We start from the raw sequence: 14722 nt of genomic DNA, 5'->3' as shown, positions 1-14722 counted from the left end.
CTCTCCAATCGAGCCCACCGACGTGTTTTCAGGCAGCCGCAGTTAGCAACAACGTGCGCTGCTAGCATATAGCATGTCCAAGGGACTGAAGGCCGCAGACCTGCCTTGGAGACAAAGAACTCCCTCTGTAAGGCAGCTGATGCCAGCTCAACATGTGTGCCTCTCCCACGGTTTGCCTGTCGAGGACTGCAGCGCGGATGACGATGATCCATCGACCCACCTGGCTTCGTTACTCCCCTCGCTGCCGGAGAATCTGCACAAGACCTGATGAAGCCCATCGCGGACGCGCTGTTCAGAGCAGCTTCAAACCATGCTGGCGAAGTGAAACAGTCGGAGGAGGTGCCAGAGGCTGTGCGCCACCTCATCAAGCCGCGCGGCCCACCCCGTCCCCGCTGGAGGGACCGTCGCGAGCAAGCTTCGACTTTTCCACGGCCGCGGCTCTCGCTGAGTTCCACCACCAGCCCCGCCCGTCAGAATCCAGCCCTCTTCACTCCGGCAGCCTGCAGCTCAGCGTTTCCCCAGAGTTCGCCTGCAAGACAGCGCTCTGGGCAAACAATCGCAGAGCTCATGAGAGAGAAGTTTCTCAAAATGACGGTCTCCGGAGGGTGTGTGTAAAAGTGACACGAAAGTTGAAATAAATCATCATTAATGATCAAAGTGTCTGTTTTTTTAGCCAGTCTGTAAGCTCGGATGAGCTCACAGCGGCCGCACACATAAGAGCCGGTGTCCTTAATAAGGGTTTTTAAACTCACCGCCGCTCCAAGACATTACTAGTCGCTTACAGGGCATGATGGTAAGTGAAAATAACTCGTTATAATCCCGGGCTGCAAGATTTTCACCCAAGCGATGTCAACTTGCACCCGTGGGATGGAACAGCCCCACACACGAGCCGGTGTCCTTAAATAAAGGTTTTTAAACTCACCGTCGCTCTAAGACATGACGAGTTGATCACAGAACAGCCTCCACACATGAGCCGGTGTCCTTAATTAAAGGTTTTTAAACTCACCGTCGCTCTAGACATGACGAGTCGATCACGGCACAACGGTAAGCGAAAATAACTCGTTACCAACTAGAACTGCACGATCCTCACTCAAGCGGTGTCAACTCGCACTCGTCGGATAGAACAGCCTCCACATGAGCCGGTGTCCTTAAATAGGGTTTTAACTCACCGCCGCTCTAGACATGACGAGTCGATCACTAAAATGAACAGCCTCCTTCCAACGGCGCTGCGTTGATGCTGGCGCACACACACAGCTGCCGGCGCTAACCAGCTCACATCGGTATAAATGTGGTCCGCAGGCTGGTTCGGGTGGAGGTCCTTCTCTCTCACAAGAAACGACACCCGTCTCAACGAATCAAACGCGGGCAGCCGTCACCCACCGCGTCTCAGCTTTCGGCAGCTCACCGCAGCTTAAACGTGAAGCAGCTGAAGAACCCGGTAATGAGTCCCGCCTCCCTCCAGCGCGCGCCCCTCCAGCGAGAGCGGCGCGCGTCCCTCCAGAGAACAACGTGTGCTCCCGCGGGGCTAGCAGCCTTCACTCCAACAGCACGGCGTAAATGAAGTCACGCCCTCCGCCTTTTCAACGTTCGCACAGCGACGTCAAACGCGCAGCCCCACCGCGTCATCAGCTGTCACACGCTTCGCCTTCAGCTCAAGTCTCGCCCGGGATCACACAGAAAACATTCCCGCGACGCATGACGGCGGTTGAGGGGCGGACTGCTGACAGCCGTACAAAACATGACACATCACTTAACGCACGTTCACCCTACGAACGTTACGTAGAGTGGCTAAAACATGCTCGCCGTTTTTCAGATGGATGGACAAGGTTTTATGCAAATGGTACAAGTTACAGTTTGCAACCCGAACCCCTCCATTCAGAGGAGTTATAAAAAAACGGTCCCGTCATCATCAGACTGATTCTCATCCCTAAATGCAGAAATCCAAGTGTTTTCTGATAAAAGTAATCTACAGAGTCCCCCAACGGAGAGAAAACACAAGGTTTTTACTCACGGATCGGAGGGGTGAGACCGTTTTTTGGATCTGTTATATAACATCCAGAGAACGCATACCGATCATCCTAACACAGAGACGAGAGTTTTTGTTTTACCTGGATGATCTGCTGCTCCTGTCACTTCAGACAGGAGGCGCTGATGCAGGATCAGGTGTTGACATCACACCTGTTAAATCTGGGCTTCGCCATAAATTGGAAGGAAGCTCGATTTTCCCGGCCCAGACATTTGTTTCTGGGAGTGGAATTAAATTCAACCACCATGAAAACTCGTTTATCACAAACTAGATTCGACACCTTTTTAAAAAAAATCAACTCAGCCACGTAAGACCTGGCAAGTGATAACAGCTGTCTCCGTCATGAAGCTGTTGGAAATTATGTCACTCACACAGTGTTTTCCGCTGGTTTGTTTCACATGAGACGCCTCCAGAGGTGGTTCTGCACGTCTGCATGTGGATCCAGTAAAACAAAACGACGGATGATCATTGTCCCTTCCTCTGTGAGAGCAGACCTCCGACTCTGGGGAAACACCTTGTTTTCTGTCAGAGGGAGTCCCCCTCAGCAGACCCACGTCACGGGTCAGTCTTCACGGACACGTTGCTGTCAGGCTGGGGGGGGGGGGCATGCCTATCTCAAGCAGTAGGGGCGCTGTGACCCCACTACACATCAGCCCACATCAATGTTTTGGAGTGTCGCACAGCACTGAATATGATTCAACACTTTGCTCCCGTGCTACAGAATCAGCACGTGTTGATTCACACAGACAACATGGTGACTGCTGCTTACATAACCATCAAGGGTGTGCGTTCAGCCCAGATGTTACACATTGCGCGAAAGCTACTGTGTTGGGCTCATCAAAACCTGCTCTCTATTAGAGCGGTTTTACATATCCGGTGTTCTGAACAGAGGGGCAGATGTGACGTCCAGGGGCGGCCCACGTCACGTGGACCGGACCCTCCATCCAGATCTGATGTTTTCAGACGTAGCAGAAGTTGGCAAAGCAGCTGTGGACCTGTTTGCGACGCGAGAAGAACGCTCAGTGTCAACTATGGTTTTCCCTGAGCCCGCGAGACGATCCATCGCTGGGGGGGGACGCATTTGCTCACAGCCCGTGGCCCAAAACGCTTTTATACGCGTTTCTTTTCCCCCACCTCCTCTGTTTTTTACGGTTCCTGAACCGAGTTCAGGAGGAGGGATTGACAGCTCTCCTGGTGGCTCCCGGCGTGTGAACGCACCATGGTTCCCAGGCCTGCAACGTCTGTTGTCGGGTCGCCGTGGAACTGTCGTGGAGGGAGGATGCTCTCCTTCAGGCAGGAGGAGCGACCAAGAGTTACCCAGAAATAGGTCAACACCTGTGGGTCTGACCGCTGAGCGGTCCCACTTAGAGGATGGGTCTCCCTCAGGAGATAGTGTGCACAATTCAAGATTCACGTGCTGCATCTACCACAGTTCTGTACACATCAAAGGGGACGGCTTTTCAGCGCTGGTGTACAGAGAAGGTTTAGAGGCCACCTCATGCCTTTTAGGCGGCGTGTTGTTTTTCTACAACAGCTGATGGATAGGGAGTTGGCTTTCAGTACGCTTTAACGTACGTTGCAGTCATCTATTCCTGCCACGAAGGTTTCGGAGACAGAACAGCTTTTAATCACCCGCTGATGAAGCGTTTTTCTAAAAGATGTTCAGAGACACAGGCCTGCTTCACGTCCACTTGCTCCACAGTGGGATTTAACGCTGGTCCTGCGAGCCCTGATCAAAGCTCCAATTGAGCCTCTGGATCAGGTTTTCACTTAAATTCTTGTCTCTTTAAACAGCCCTGCTGCTGGTTTTAACACCCGCTAAGAGGGTAAGTAATTATCTGCCCTCTCTGTTGCTTCGTCATGCCTTAGAATTTAGGCTGACGGGCAGCTCAGCTGATTTAAGACCAACCCAGCTTTTATGCCTAAAACATCACGAGCTCTTTTAAATCAAGAGTGATATCGTTGGAGGGGTCTTTTCCCCCCCCCACAGATCAGAAGAGGAAGCATTTTTTCATCTTCTCTGCCCGGTGCGGGCGTTGACGTGTTACATAACGCGCACAGCTGCAATGCGTTTCAAACTCAACAATTGTTTGTGCATTATAGAGATGCTTCTGCAGGTCGCCGTTATCCATCCAGCGCTTGTCACACTGGCTGTGTGAGGCCTTTTCTGAAGCCTACAGAGCATCAGATTTAGGGCCTCCTGTCAACCTCTAAGCACACTCGACCAGGGGTATCGCATCTTCGACTGCTCTGCATAATGGTATGTCAATGCAGGACATTTCCACTGCGGCTGCATGGTCAACACCCTGCTCATTTATTCGCTTTTACCTACGTGATGTAACGGCTCGTTCCATGACACATTCTGTCCTTAGTGCTCTAACAGAATGAATATTGTTGTTCTCATGGAACTCTGTTTAAGCTCACTTCTGTCTGCATGCATTACAGTGTGAGATGTTGTTATCAGTCACAAGTCGTGTCTGTGATTTTGGTTCTATTGTCACTAATCAGTTCATGACTATTGTTACCAATCAGTTCATTTGATCAATAATCAATTCATGGACATTAATCTGTTTATACTGTTCAGCCATGAACCAGTTGGTTCATGCCCCCCCCCCCCCCTCTTCTCCTTCTTTTTTCCCCTTGAAATTTTTCGGGGCATTCATGCTTTGTCAGAACGCATAGTTATTCAACATGCGTCTGTGCATGGCACATAATTACGCGATGCGTAGTTATGCACACGGGGAGCTGAGTGACAAGACGTTTTTTGGGCAAGCTTCCGCTTCTTACTGTGTTCGAATGGACCCAGTGAGGCGAGGACCACATCGGCTTTGCCCTTTACCCACTAAAGCGAAGGCCTTAAAGGGCGAAGCTTATACGACATAGAACGTTGGTTACGTACTGTAACCCCAGATTCTATGAGTATAAGCGTAGCCCTTTAAGCGTCGGGCCTCACTGGCTCTTAAATGGCTGAAGAAAAAGCTATTTTGGGAGCCGATTTCCCGCTCTTAACGTAATTTATACGGACCGGGTGGGGCCCACACAGCAGGTGGGCGTGGACTAATTTTTTTCAGTGCTTATGCTCTGCATAACGGGATAAACCACTAAAGCGAAGGCCTTAAAGGGCGAAGCTTATACTCATAGAATCTGGGGTTACAGTACGTAACCAACGGTTTTAGCCCGGGCCAGAGTTCGCCTTTTTGTTCCGTGACAGAGTTCGATGGCACGTTCACACCTAACGAACCTGACTTTCTAGGAAAACAAGCTAGAGTTCGATTAAAGCGGACTAAACAGGGCTGGTGTGAATGCACCCTTAGATAGGTCAAGGTCAAGAGCTTCAAATCTTTTTGTAAGATATTCCAGGAAACAGGAGCGGAGTAGGAGAAGGCCCTTTTGCCAAGTTCAGTCCTCACTGAGGGAACACTGCAGGTAATAATGTCCTGAGAGTGCACGCCGTAGCTGCACTCACGTAAAGACATGTAGGAGGAGATGTATGAAGGCAGCAGACCAAGAAGTGATTTAAAGATGAAAATGTACCAGTGAGAGAGTCTGCGTGAAGTTAATGATGTCCAGTTAACCAGTGAATACAGGGTGCAGTGGTGGGTACGATAATCACAGCCAGTTATGAATCTTAGTGCACCATGATAGACAGCATCCAACATCTGCAGGGTTCTTGTAGGAGCGTTCATGTAAATAATGTCACCGTAATCAATGGAGGGAAGGAAAGTTGGATACAAGGTGTTTCCTAGCATTCAAAGTTAAGACAGGATCTGTTTCTGAAAAAGAAATCTAGTTTAACTTTCAGTTTCTTTATCAAGTTTTCCACATGGAGCTTAAAAGAGAGATGCGGGTCGACCAAGATACCCAAATATTTATAGGAATCAACAAACTCAATCGGGACACAATTTGAGGATAAAATTGGAGGAAGAACTGCTGGGACCGACTTCCTATTTGAAAAAAGCATCCCTTTGGTTTTGTCTGCATTTAGAACAAGTTTGAGGTGGAACAAATCTGTCTGGATGTTGTTGAATGCAGATTTCAAAAGCTGGAATGCCTTATCAACAGTTTTAGCTTGACAATAAACAACTGTGTCATCAGCGTAGAAATGTATGGATGCATTAGGGATGTTTTTACCTACAGTACATTACATATGTAGATTGTAAAGAGGGTGGGTCCTAAGACTGAGACAGAGAATATAAAACACTATGCTAGTTTCAGAAGTCAAACCAACACTACCTAAACTAAAAATAGAAAATTATAATTCATTAGATAGTAAGTTTGATAATGGGCAGTACGGTGGCGCAACTGATAGAGCTGCTGCCTCTCAGCGAGCAGGTCCCTGGTTCAAATCCCGGTCCAGGGGCCTTTCTGGGTGGAGTTGACATGTTCTCTCTGTGCATGCCTGGGTTTTCTCCGGGTACTCCGGTTTCCTCCCACAGACCAAAAACATGCATGTTAGGCTGATTGGTAACTCTAAATTGTCCCTAGGTGTGAGTGAGAGAGTGAATGGTTGTTTGTCTCGTTTGTCTCTATGTGGCCCTGTGATGGACTTGCGACTTGTCCAGGGTGTACCCCGCCCCTCGCACAGTGATTGCTGGACATGGGCACCAGCGACCCCCGTGACCAAAAATGGAAGAAGCGTGTAAAAGATAATGTATGTATGGATGGATAAGTTTGATAATAAGGTTATTAATGTTAAATTTAAATCTGTTATTTTTCATGATTATAATTCAGGAAGGCATTTAAAAACTTTTAATGGGGATCAGTCTTACATAGAAAAGGCTTTCTCCAAATTTATGAAGTGGCCTGTCTCCCCAAAAATCAAAGAAACACATTTCAAAATAATTAATAACATGTACCCAGTGGCAGAATTTCTAAGGAGAATATTTAAATTTGAGGTAGACGTGTTCTTTCTGTAACTCAGTATGTGAAACAACACAGCATCTGGTTTTGTCATGTCCTGTATCAGCAAATTTCTGGTTGCAGATACACAGCTAGTTATCACTAAAAATCAGCAATATCCCATATTTTGAATTATCCCATATATTGTTTTATAAGGACAACCTTCAATCATTTCTATCCGACATGATCAAGATTGTTATTCTTCTGGGGAAATATCACACTTCGTAGTAAGTGGAAGAATTTATTACCATCATTCACAAGGTTTATCAATGACTTTAAACAATGCTTTATTTCACTCAAGAGGCAGAAATCTAACATTTCTGTAAGGCTCTATGAAGACATTTCCTGTTTTGTACTATTTTGAGTTATTCCTCATGTAGCCTAACTAGCGGTTCACGTTATACTGGAGGACCTTCAGCCCAACGGCCCATAGTAATCTGACGGCCGCTTGCTATTCACAGAGGGCTGAGTGATACTAAAAATAACAGCATTGTAAGAAGGTAACAATTGGACACAGAGGCCTCCTCCCCTGTTCAATGATGGACGGTTTTTCTTCACAAAGATGGCTTCCTTCACTCTCAAACCATCATTCCTCTCTTTCAAGGATGTGAACATCTTCATCCCTGAAAGAGTGACCGCTGGCCTGGAGATGAACCTCAGAATCCTGGCCTGATGATGTTGATCTTCTGTGCTGGGCCATCCTTTTGGCCAGTGGCTGTTTAGTTTCCCCGATGTAAGACTGATCACAGTCCTCCTGACACTGAACAGCATACACAATATTACTCTGTTTGTACTGGGGGACTGTATCTTCGGGATGGACCAGTCTATGCCGTAATGTATTTTGGGGTTTAAAAGCCACTGGGACATCATGTTTAGAAAATAAACATCCCAGTTTCTCTGAAACACCCACAACATACGAAACTGGTCTGGATCTTGGGTCTTCCTTTTCACCTGATGGCTGACTGGAGTCCTGTTTGGGTTTCTTCTCTGCTTTCAGGAAGGCCCAGTTAGGATATCCACATTGCTCTAGAGCCTGTCTTGTGTGGGATTTCTCCTTCTGCCTGGCTCCTGAGCTAGTGGGGACGCTGTCTGCTCTGTGATACAGAGTCCTGATGACTCCTAACTTGTGCTCCAAAGGGTGATGGGAGTCAAACTGCAAACTGTGTGGGTGGGTTTGCGGTACACCTCAGTTTGCAAATGTCCTCCATCAGAAACTGAGACCTCACAGTCCAAGAAAGCCAACTTGCCATTTTTTACATCTTCTCGTGTGAACTTGATGTATTTATCCACAGAGTTGATGTGGTCAGTAAAATGTTGGACTTCCTGAGATTTAATTTTAACCCAGGTGTCGTCAACATACCTGAACCAATGACTTGGTGGTGTCCCTGAAAAGGATGTCAAGGCTCTCTTTTCTACCTCCTCCATGTACAGGTTGGCAACAATAGGATAAACCAGAGGTTCCATAGCACACCCATGTTTCTGCCTATAATATTGCTCCCCATATGTGAAGTAGGTTGACTGCAGGCACAGTTTCAAGAGTTGACACAGTTGTTCTGTGGAAAGCGTGGTCCTGCTGCTCAGAGTGGTGTCTGATTTTAATCTTAAACTGACCACCTCTACTGCATCATCAACAGGAATGCATGTAAAGAGTGATGTGAAATCAAAAGAGACCATTGTTTCATCAGTCTCCATGGTGACATCCCTTACCTTATCCACAAAGTCCATGGTGTTCTGTATGTGACGTTCAGAGCACTAACGTTTGGTTGTTAGGCTGATGGTCTTACTTTATCATGTGAACAGCTAGTTTTGGATGTCAACAACATCCAATATATCATAGTGGTTTATATATCTGTCACATTTCTGCCCCTCCTGCCATAGTTTATGTTTTCATGCTTTGTTTTTCTCATGCCCAAGATCAAGTTCTATTCCTGTCATCCTGCACCACGCCACTCTGCTCCTCCACAGTAATTCAACCTTGATCTCATGCACCTGTTCTGCTCCCTACTTAAGCCTCATGCTCTCACTCACTTGTTCCCAGATTATCAAACTCGCTGTGATAGTAGACATCCAGCATCCATGCCATATCTGCCTGTCTTGTTATGATCCCAAGTCTGTCTTCCAGATTCCTCGCCTTGCCTGACCCTGGCCTGGTTTGGATTCTGCTTTCTGACCATGGTACCGACTCTGCTTACTATTTTCACGACTACGCCTCACAGATCACATTTTAGATGTGTCTTTGGATTTCTACTCTACGGTTCATGACCCCTGCCTGCTTGACGGGACTTTGCCCTCAGACAATCCTGAAAACCACACTCTGCATAATCCTTTCCCTCTGCTGCAGCTCTCTCACAGCATATGACATCAACCTTAACAACTTTCAAGGAGCTTCTCCCTTTCCTGATTGTGAAGATTGGACCCGTTTTTGGCCCCAGACCTCCACCAGCAACAATATTTCATTAAATCATTTTGACCATATCCTGCTGTCCAGTGTCATACACAAATCCAAAAACCCATCCTTATCAATATCATATGTATCTACTGTTTGTATGAATGACTGCATGAATGAATGAATGATAGTGGTTGATCCATTATGATAAGGGGCTATTTATAAAACTGAGGTTACTGCAGCTCGTCAGACTGACAAAGTCTTTTGGGTTAAAGACAAAACTTTTCAACAAGTTTTTTGTTTGTTTGTTTTTTGTCCAGAGGACCTGACTTGATTTGGTTAGATTTTTCTACCTGTATTATTGAGCACACTTCTGGACATCTTTGGCCATGACAAAAACAGGAGGAGGGGCCCTGAACCAGGAGATAGAATTTGGGCCAACACTGAATCTGTTATTTTACTGATCTGACTCCACTGTGCTTCTTTTCTACCTCCATATTTTATTTTACTTTTTTCATTTACCCTTTATTTATACAGGTAGTCTCATTGAGCCACGAGAACTCATTTTCAAGAGAGACCTGTTTAGGGAGCACATGGTGGGGGTTAAGGGCCTTGCTCAAGGGCCCAGAGTGGGGCGAATGAGGGTGGGGGCAGGTTTTCCTTGAATCCTTGAATTACTACTGACCTCCTACACATATCCCTGTTAAGGCAAACATAATTATCAGTTGTACCAATCTCTATCACCCTGTGTCTACTGGCATCACCATCCACCCCCACCTCTACAATCCACACCACTGCAGACCAGGTGAGGAGGGAGTTGAAGAAGATCAAGGTGAGAAAAGATGCTGGCCCTGATGATATCATCTCCAGACTTTTCAAGGACAGTGCAGACCAGCTCTTTGAGGTGCTGGTGTGGTGTACATCTTCAACCAGTCTCAACCCAGGGAGGGCACCTATCCTGTGGAAAACTTCCTGGATGGTTCTGTTTCTTAACACTGCACATCCTAGGGAACCCAACCACTTTTGGTGAGCTGCCCTGACATCCCACTTGATGAAGATCATGGATAAGATAGTGCTGAACCACCTTTGGACTCTAAAATCTCCTAACTGGATCCCCTGCAGTTTGTATATCGCTGGACATCAAAGTCATATACCAAGTACACTGATTCATTTCTCACCTGGACAACCATGGAAGCACTGTGAGGGTCATCTTTTTCTACTTTCTTATGCTTTCATCCCCATTCAGTCTTCACTGTTGCCGGTGAAGTTGGAAGAAGCTGGAGTGGACAGTCTTCTAACTGCATGCATAACAAATCACACTATGTGAGGCTTCATGACTGTGTGTCTGATGAGGAAGTAAACACAAGGGTCCCACAGGGAATAATTCTCTCCACCTTCCTCTTCTTCACCCTCAGACTTCAAACAGTATGGACGGCTGGTCAGATTTTGGTCAGGTTTTGTCAGCTGGTATGAGGTTAACTACTTTCACATCAGCACCACTAAAGACAAAGGAGATTGTGATTACAGGAAGAAGCTCACACCCCAACACCAGTGAACATCCAGAGTTTGAACATTAAAACTGTAGTGGAGTACAAATACCTGACAAACTAGACTGGTCCCTTAATTCAAACGTTGTGTTCAAGAAGTGCCAAAGTTGCCTCCACCTGCTGAGGTTACCCAGAGTTTTCTTTTTATGGAGCGTTCAGGACTCTGCTGAAACCTTTTTTTTACTCTGGTGTTGTCTGTGGTCTCATGAGAACGTGGCTGCATAGAGAGGGATAAGAAAAAGCTGAGCAAGCTGGTCAGGAGAGCCAGCTCGGTTCTGGACCACCCTCTGGACACAACTGAACGGTGGGTGAGATAGTGGCAAAGCTGACATCCATCATCAACAACAAAAGTCATTCCTTCCATGACACTATGGGGACAGGCTGCAACACCCAAAGTCTATTTTCTTTAACAAGATCTGAAAAAACTATTTTTGTTTCTATTGTGTTTACATTGTGTGATTCTTCTGTTTAATTTATATTTCGTGAATTTATGATCTTTTTTCTGTTTTTGTTTTGGTCCATATTGTAACGAAAAATGTTTTATGATACAAGATCAATAAATTTGTTATAGTTCTTCTAAATTCTGACTGAATAATAGTCCTTTTGTGTTTTCTGTATGGCAGCCATCGCAAATCAAGTTGTCTTCATTGCTTAATTAGCTGTAGAGGTACAGCCAATGAATATTTCCCAAAAAGTTTCATAAAAAAATTGTTTTATGGTTCCTGAGATATTTTGGTAATACAAAGTACTTACAGAATAGTTAATTGCAAAATTTTAAAGGACCCCCTCCACAAAACTAGACAATCTGAAGGACAGCTTCAGCAACAGACTACACTAAGCTCACTGTTCAAAAGAGCGGGACAAGAAATCTTTCCTGACAATGGCAGTGAAATAATTCAAGTTATTTGCCTCATGACAGGATTGGACTTGAGTGTATTTCCATTGATCATCTGTGGTATTTGCACCAGTTTTACACCGTTTGTTTGTGCACACCTAACAATGTACTGTTCTCATGTGATTAAGTTGTGTTGTTTTTGCACCTGTTTCTGTACTGTGTTTTCAGTACCTGTTTTAACCTGGTTTTGCACAGTGCTGTTCCTGCTGCTGTGACAATCTAATTTCCTCACTGAAGATTAATAAACGTGTCTATTCTATTCTATTCTATTCTATTAAACTTATGAATGTCAGTTTGTTAGTGCTCAGATCATGTGTTGTAAATCACTCTTGGCTACTACCACATCAAATTTGGGGTCAACATATGAAAAATTACTGAGCTATGTCAGTTTTGTTTTAGGTCAGTTGGCAGTCGAATTGAGTTGGCTCCATAAAGTTGTTCAGTAACACTTGCAAATTTATAGATTACCTACTGCGAGTTTCATTAAACTTCGTCCAGTAGTTCACGAGATATTCTGACAAAAGTCAGATGCACAGCACACGCATTCAAATGCAAAAACATTATTGTCCGCCTTCACGTTGACAGTGAGATGACTGCTCACGCAGTTTTCTCCAAATCAAGTGTGAATAGGTGTACTTCTTTTAGATAAGCCGTAGTATGATCCGGCTAGAAGTGGCAAAGGCGGGATTTCCTCTTAGATGGAGGTAAATAAACCAGTCTTGTTATATTTGTGTACTGACACGCATACATAATAAGTAAACTTAAGAATACCCAGAATAGAAAGTTTGAAGCTCATCTATTTAAAAATGCGTCACATATTCGAAGTGAAAACACACAATATGCGCCCGCGCCCGATGTGTCCCAGCACCGCCAACCGTCCTGTGTGAGTGACAGCTGGGAGCCTCCGCCCAGCACAGGACCGCTACAGCCGGACTGACTGCCTCCAGCTCCCACCCGCAACCAGGGGCTGCAGGAATGACGGACAATATCCCCCTACAACCTGTGAGGCGACTCAAAAGACACGACAGCAAACACAGAAATGGGTAAGGGCGTTGCGCAGCACCGACACATTAATACGAAGCTAATTGCTCTTTTCGCTAGTTGGCTTCGGCTGTTGTCAGTCAGTTTTGGCCGTAAATTGTTTACACGAGCTCGTCGAGATGGTCTGAAACCGCAGGTTAGCTAAACGGTGAACGGTTTTGTGCTTTAACGACAACAGCAACAACAATAACCGGCTGGAATGCTAATGAGTAGCATAAAGACATAGCTTTTAAAGGGCTAACGTTAGCCACAGCTCCATGAGACATCTTTGTTCCGGTGCTGTTGAAACAAGTGCATTCACGCCCATCATGTCAATATTTACTCCGATCTGTCAAGGAACAGAAAGCTGGTCTAACTGTAGGCACTCATTCAAACCCACCGAAAGTTTAATTCAAAAATGATCCATAAGTTTAACTACACCGTTGTTTTGTCAGTACGTGAAAGGACAGGCCGCATAGATAATGATGGAGAAGCAGGACTGACGGTGACACAGTGCTGCCATGTAGCTGACAGCGATCAAAGTGTCATGGCCATGTTAGGCCGAGGTCAGCTACTGTCTGCATGTCATGCACGAAAATACAGCAACACCTGCTGCATCCAACACGCACAGGCCCACCTCCCACACGGTGAGCCAGGTGTCACCACAGGGCAGTAATCCTCAGGATTTATGTAAAGAAGTAGTTTATATAAACTTCAACTAAACACAAAACCTCAAGCTTATACTGTATATATACTGTGTACTGTATATATACTGTATACTGTATATATATAGTACACAGTAAATATACAGTACACAGTATATATACAGTACACAGTATATACAGTACACAGTATATATATATATACAGTACACAGTATATACAGTACACAGTATATATACAGTACACAGTATATATACAGTACACAGTATATATACAGTACACAGTATATATACAGTACACAGTATATACAGTACACAGTATATATACAGTACACAGTATACAGTACACAGTATATATACAGTACACTGTATATATACAGTGTGCCTCCAACTCCTACATGTGTCCAGTTAACCACTGTTTTTGTGTGTCCGAACAGGTCTCACTTGTAAAGGAGTCTTCGAGGCTCAATGTGATTTATCTGTTTAAATAAAGGTTGAATGAATATATACTGTATACTGTATATATACTGTGTACTGTACACGAGGACACAGATTGTAGTGTAAAGAGCTTTGAATATCTTGATAAGATAGAAAGGCGCTATATAAGTACAGTAAATATATATATATATATATATATACACATCCATCCATTTTCTTTACCCGCTTTATCCACTTTGGGTCACAGGGGTCGCCGGTGCCCATGTCCAGCAATAACTGTGTGAGGGGCGGGGTACACCCTGGACGGGTCGCAAGTCCATCACAGGGCCACGTAGAGACAACCAACCATTCACTCTCTCACTCACACCTAGAGACAATTTGGAGTTACCAAGCAGTCTAACATGCATGTTTTTGGTCTGTGGGAGAAAACCGGAGTACCCGGAGTAAACCCACGCATGCACGGAGAGAACATGCTAACTCCACCCACAAAGGCCCACAGATTGGGATTTGAACCAGGGACCTGCTCGCTGAGAGGCAGTAGCTCTACCAGTTGCGCCACCGCCGTATATGTGTAGTTGGGACACTAAACATATTGTGAATAAAAACTGAATGCAATGATGTGGAGGTGCCAACATCTAATATTTTATTCAGAATAGAACACAAATCACAGATCAAAAGTTTAAACTGAGAGAATTTATCATTTTAAGGGAAAAATCTGTTTTTTCCAAATTTCATGGCATCAACAAATCCCAAAAAAGTTGGGACAAGTCCATTTTTACCACTGTGTGGCATCCCCCCTTCTTCTTACAACACTCAACAGACGTCTGGGGACAGAGGAGACCAGTTTCTC

The 14722-nt window shown here is 45.3% G+C and overlaps 1 protein-coding gene across 1 annotated transcript in view; it reads left to right on the top strand.

The window, feature by feature from the left end:
* The first annotated feature begins 12669 nt into the window (after positions 1-12669).
* The window catches only part of LOC119416599 (probable phospholipid-transporting ATPase IIA), a 99966-nt gene continuing 97913 nt past the window's right edge, over positions 12670-14722 (top strand). Inside the window, exon 1 of the mRNA XM_037683788.1 lies at positions 12670-12796. Coding sequence (XP_037539716.1) covers positions 12729-12796 — 68 coding nt within the window. The 5' untranslated portion in view covers positions 12670-12728. The remainder of the gene's footprint in view (positions 12797-14722) is intronic.

This window comes from Nematolebias whitei, chromosome 11 (assembly GCF_014905685.2).
Source record: "Nematolebias whitei isolate Nwh7 chromosome 11, NemWhi1, whole genome shotgun sequence".
In the NCBI taxonomy this organism is placed as follows: domain Eukaryota; kingdom Metazoa; phylum Chordata; class Actinopteri; order Cyprinodontiformes; family Rivulidae; genus Nematolebias; species Nematolebias whitei.
Note: the sequence above shows the minus strand (reverse complement) of the source record. Positions and strands in the feature narration are given on the sequence as shown.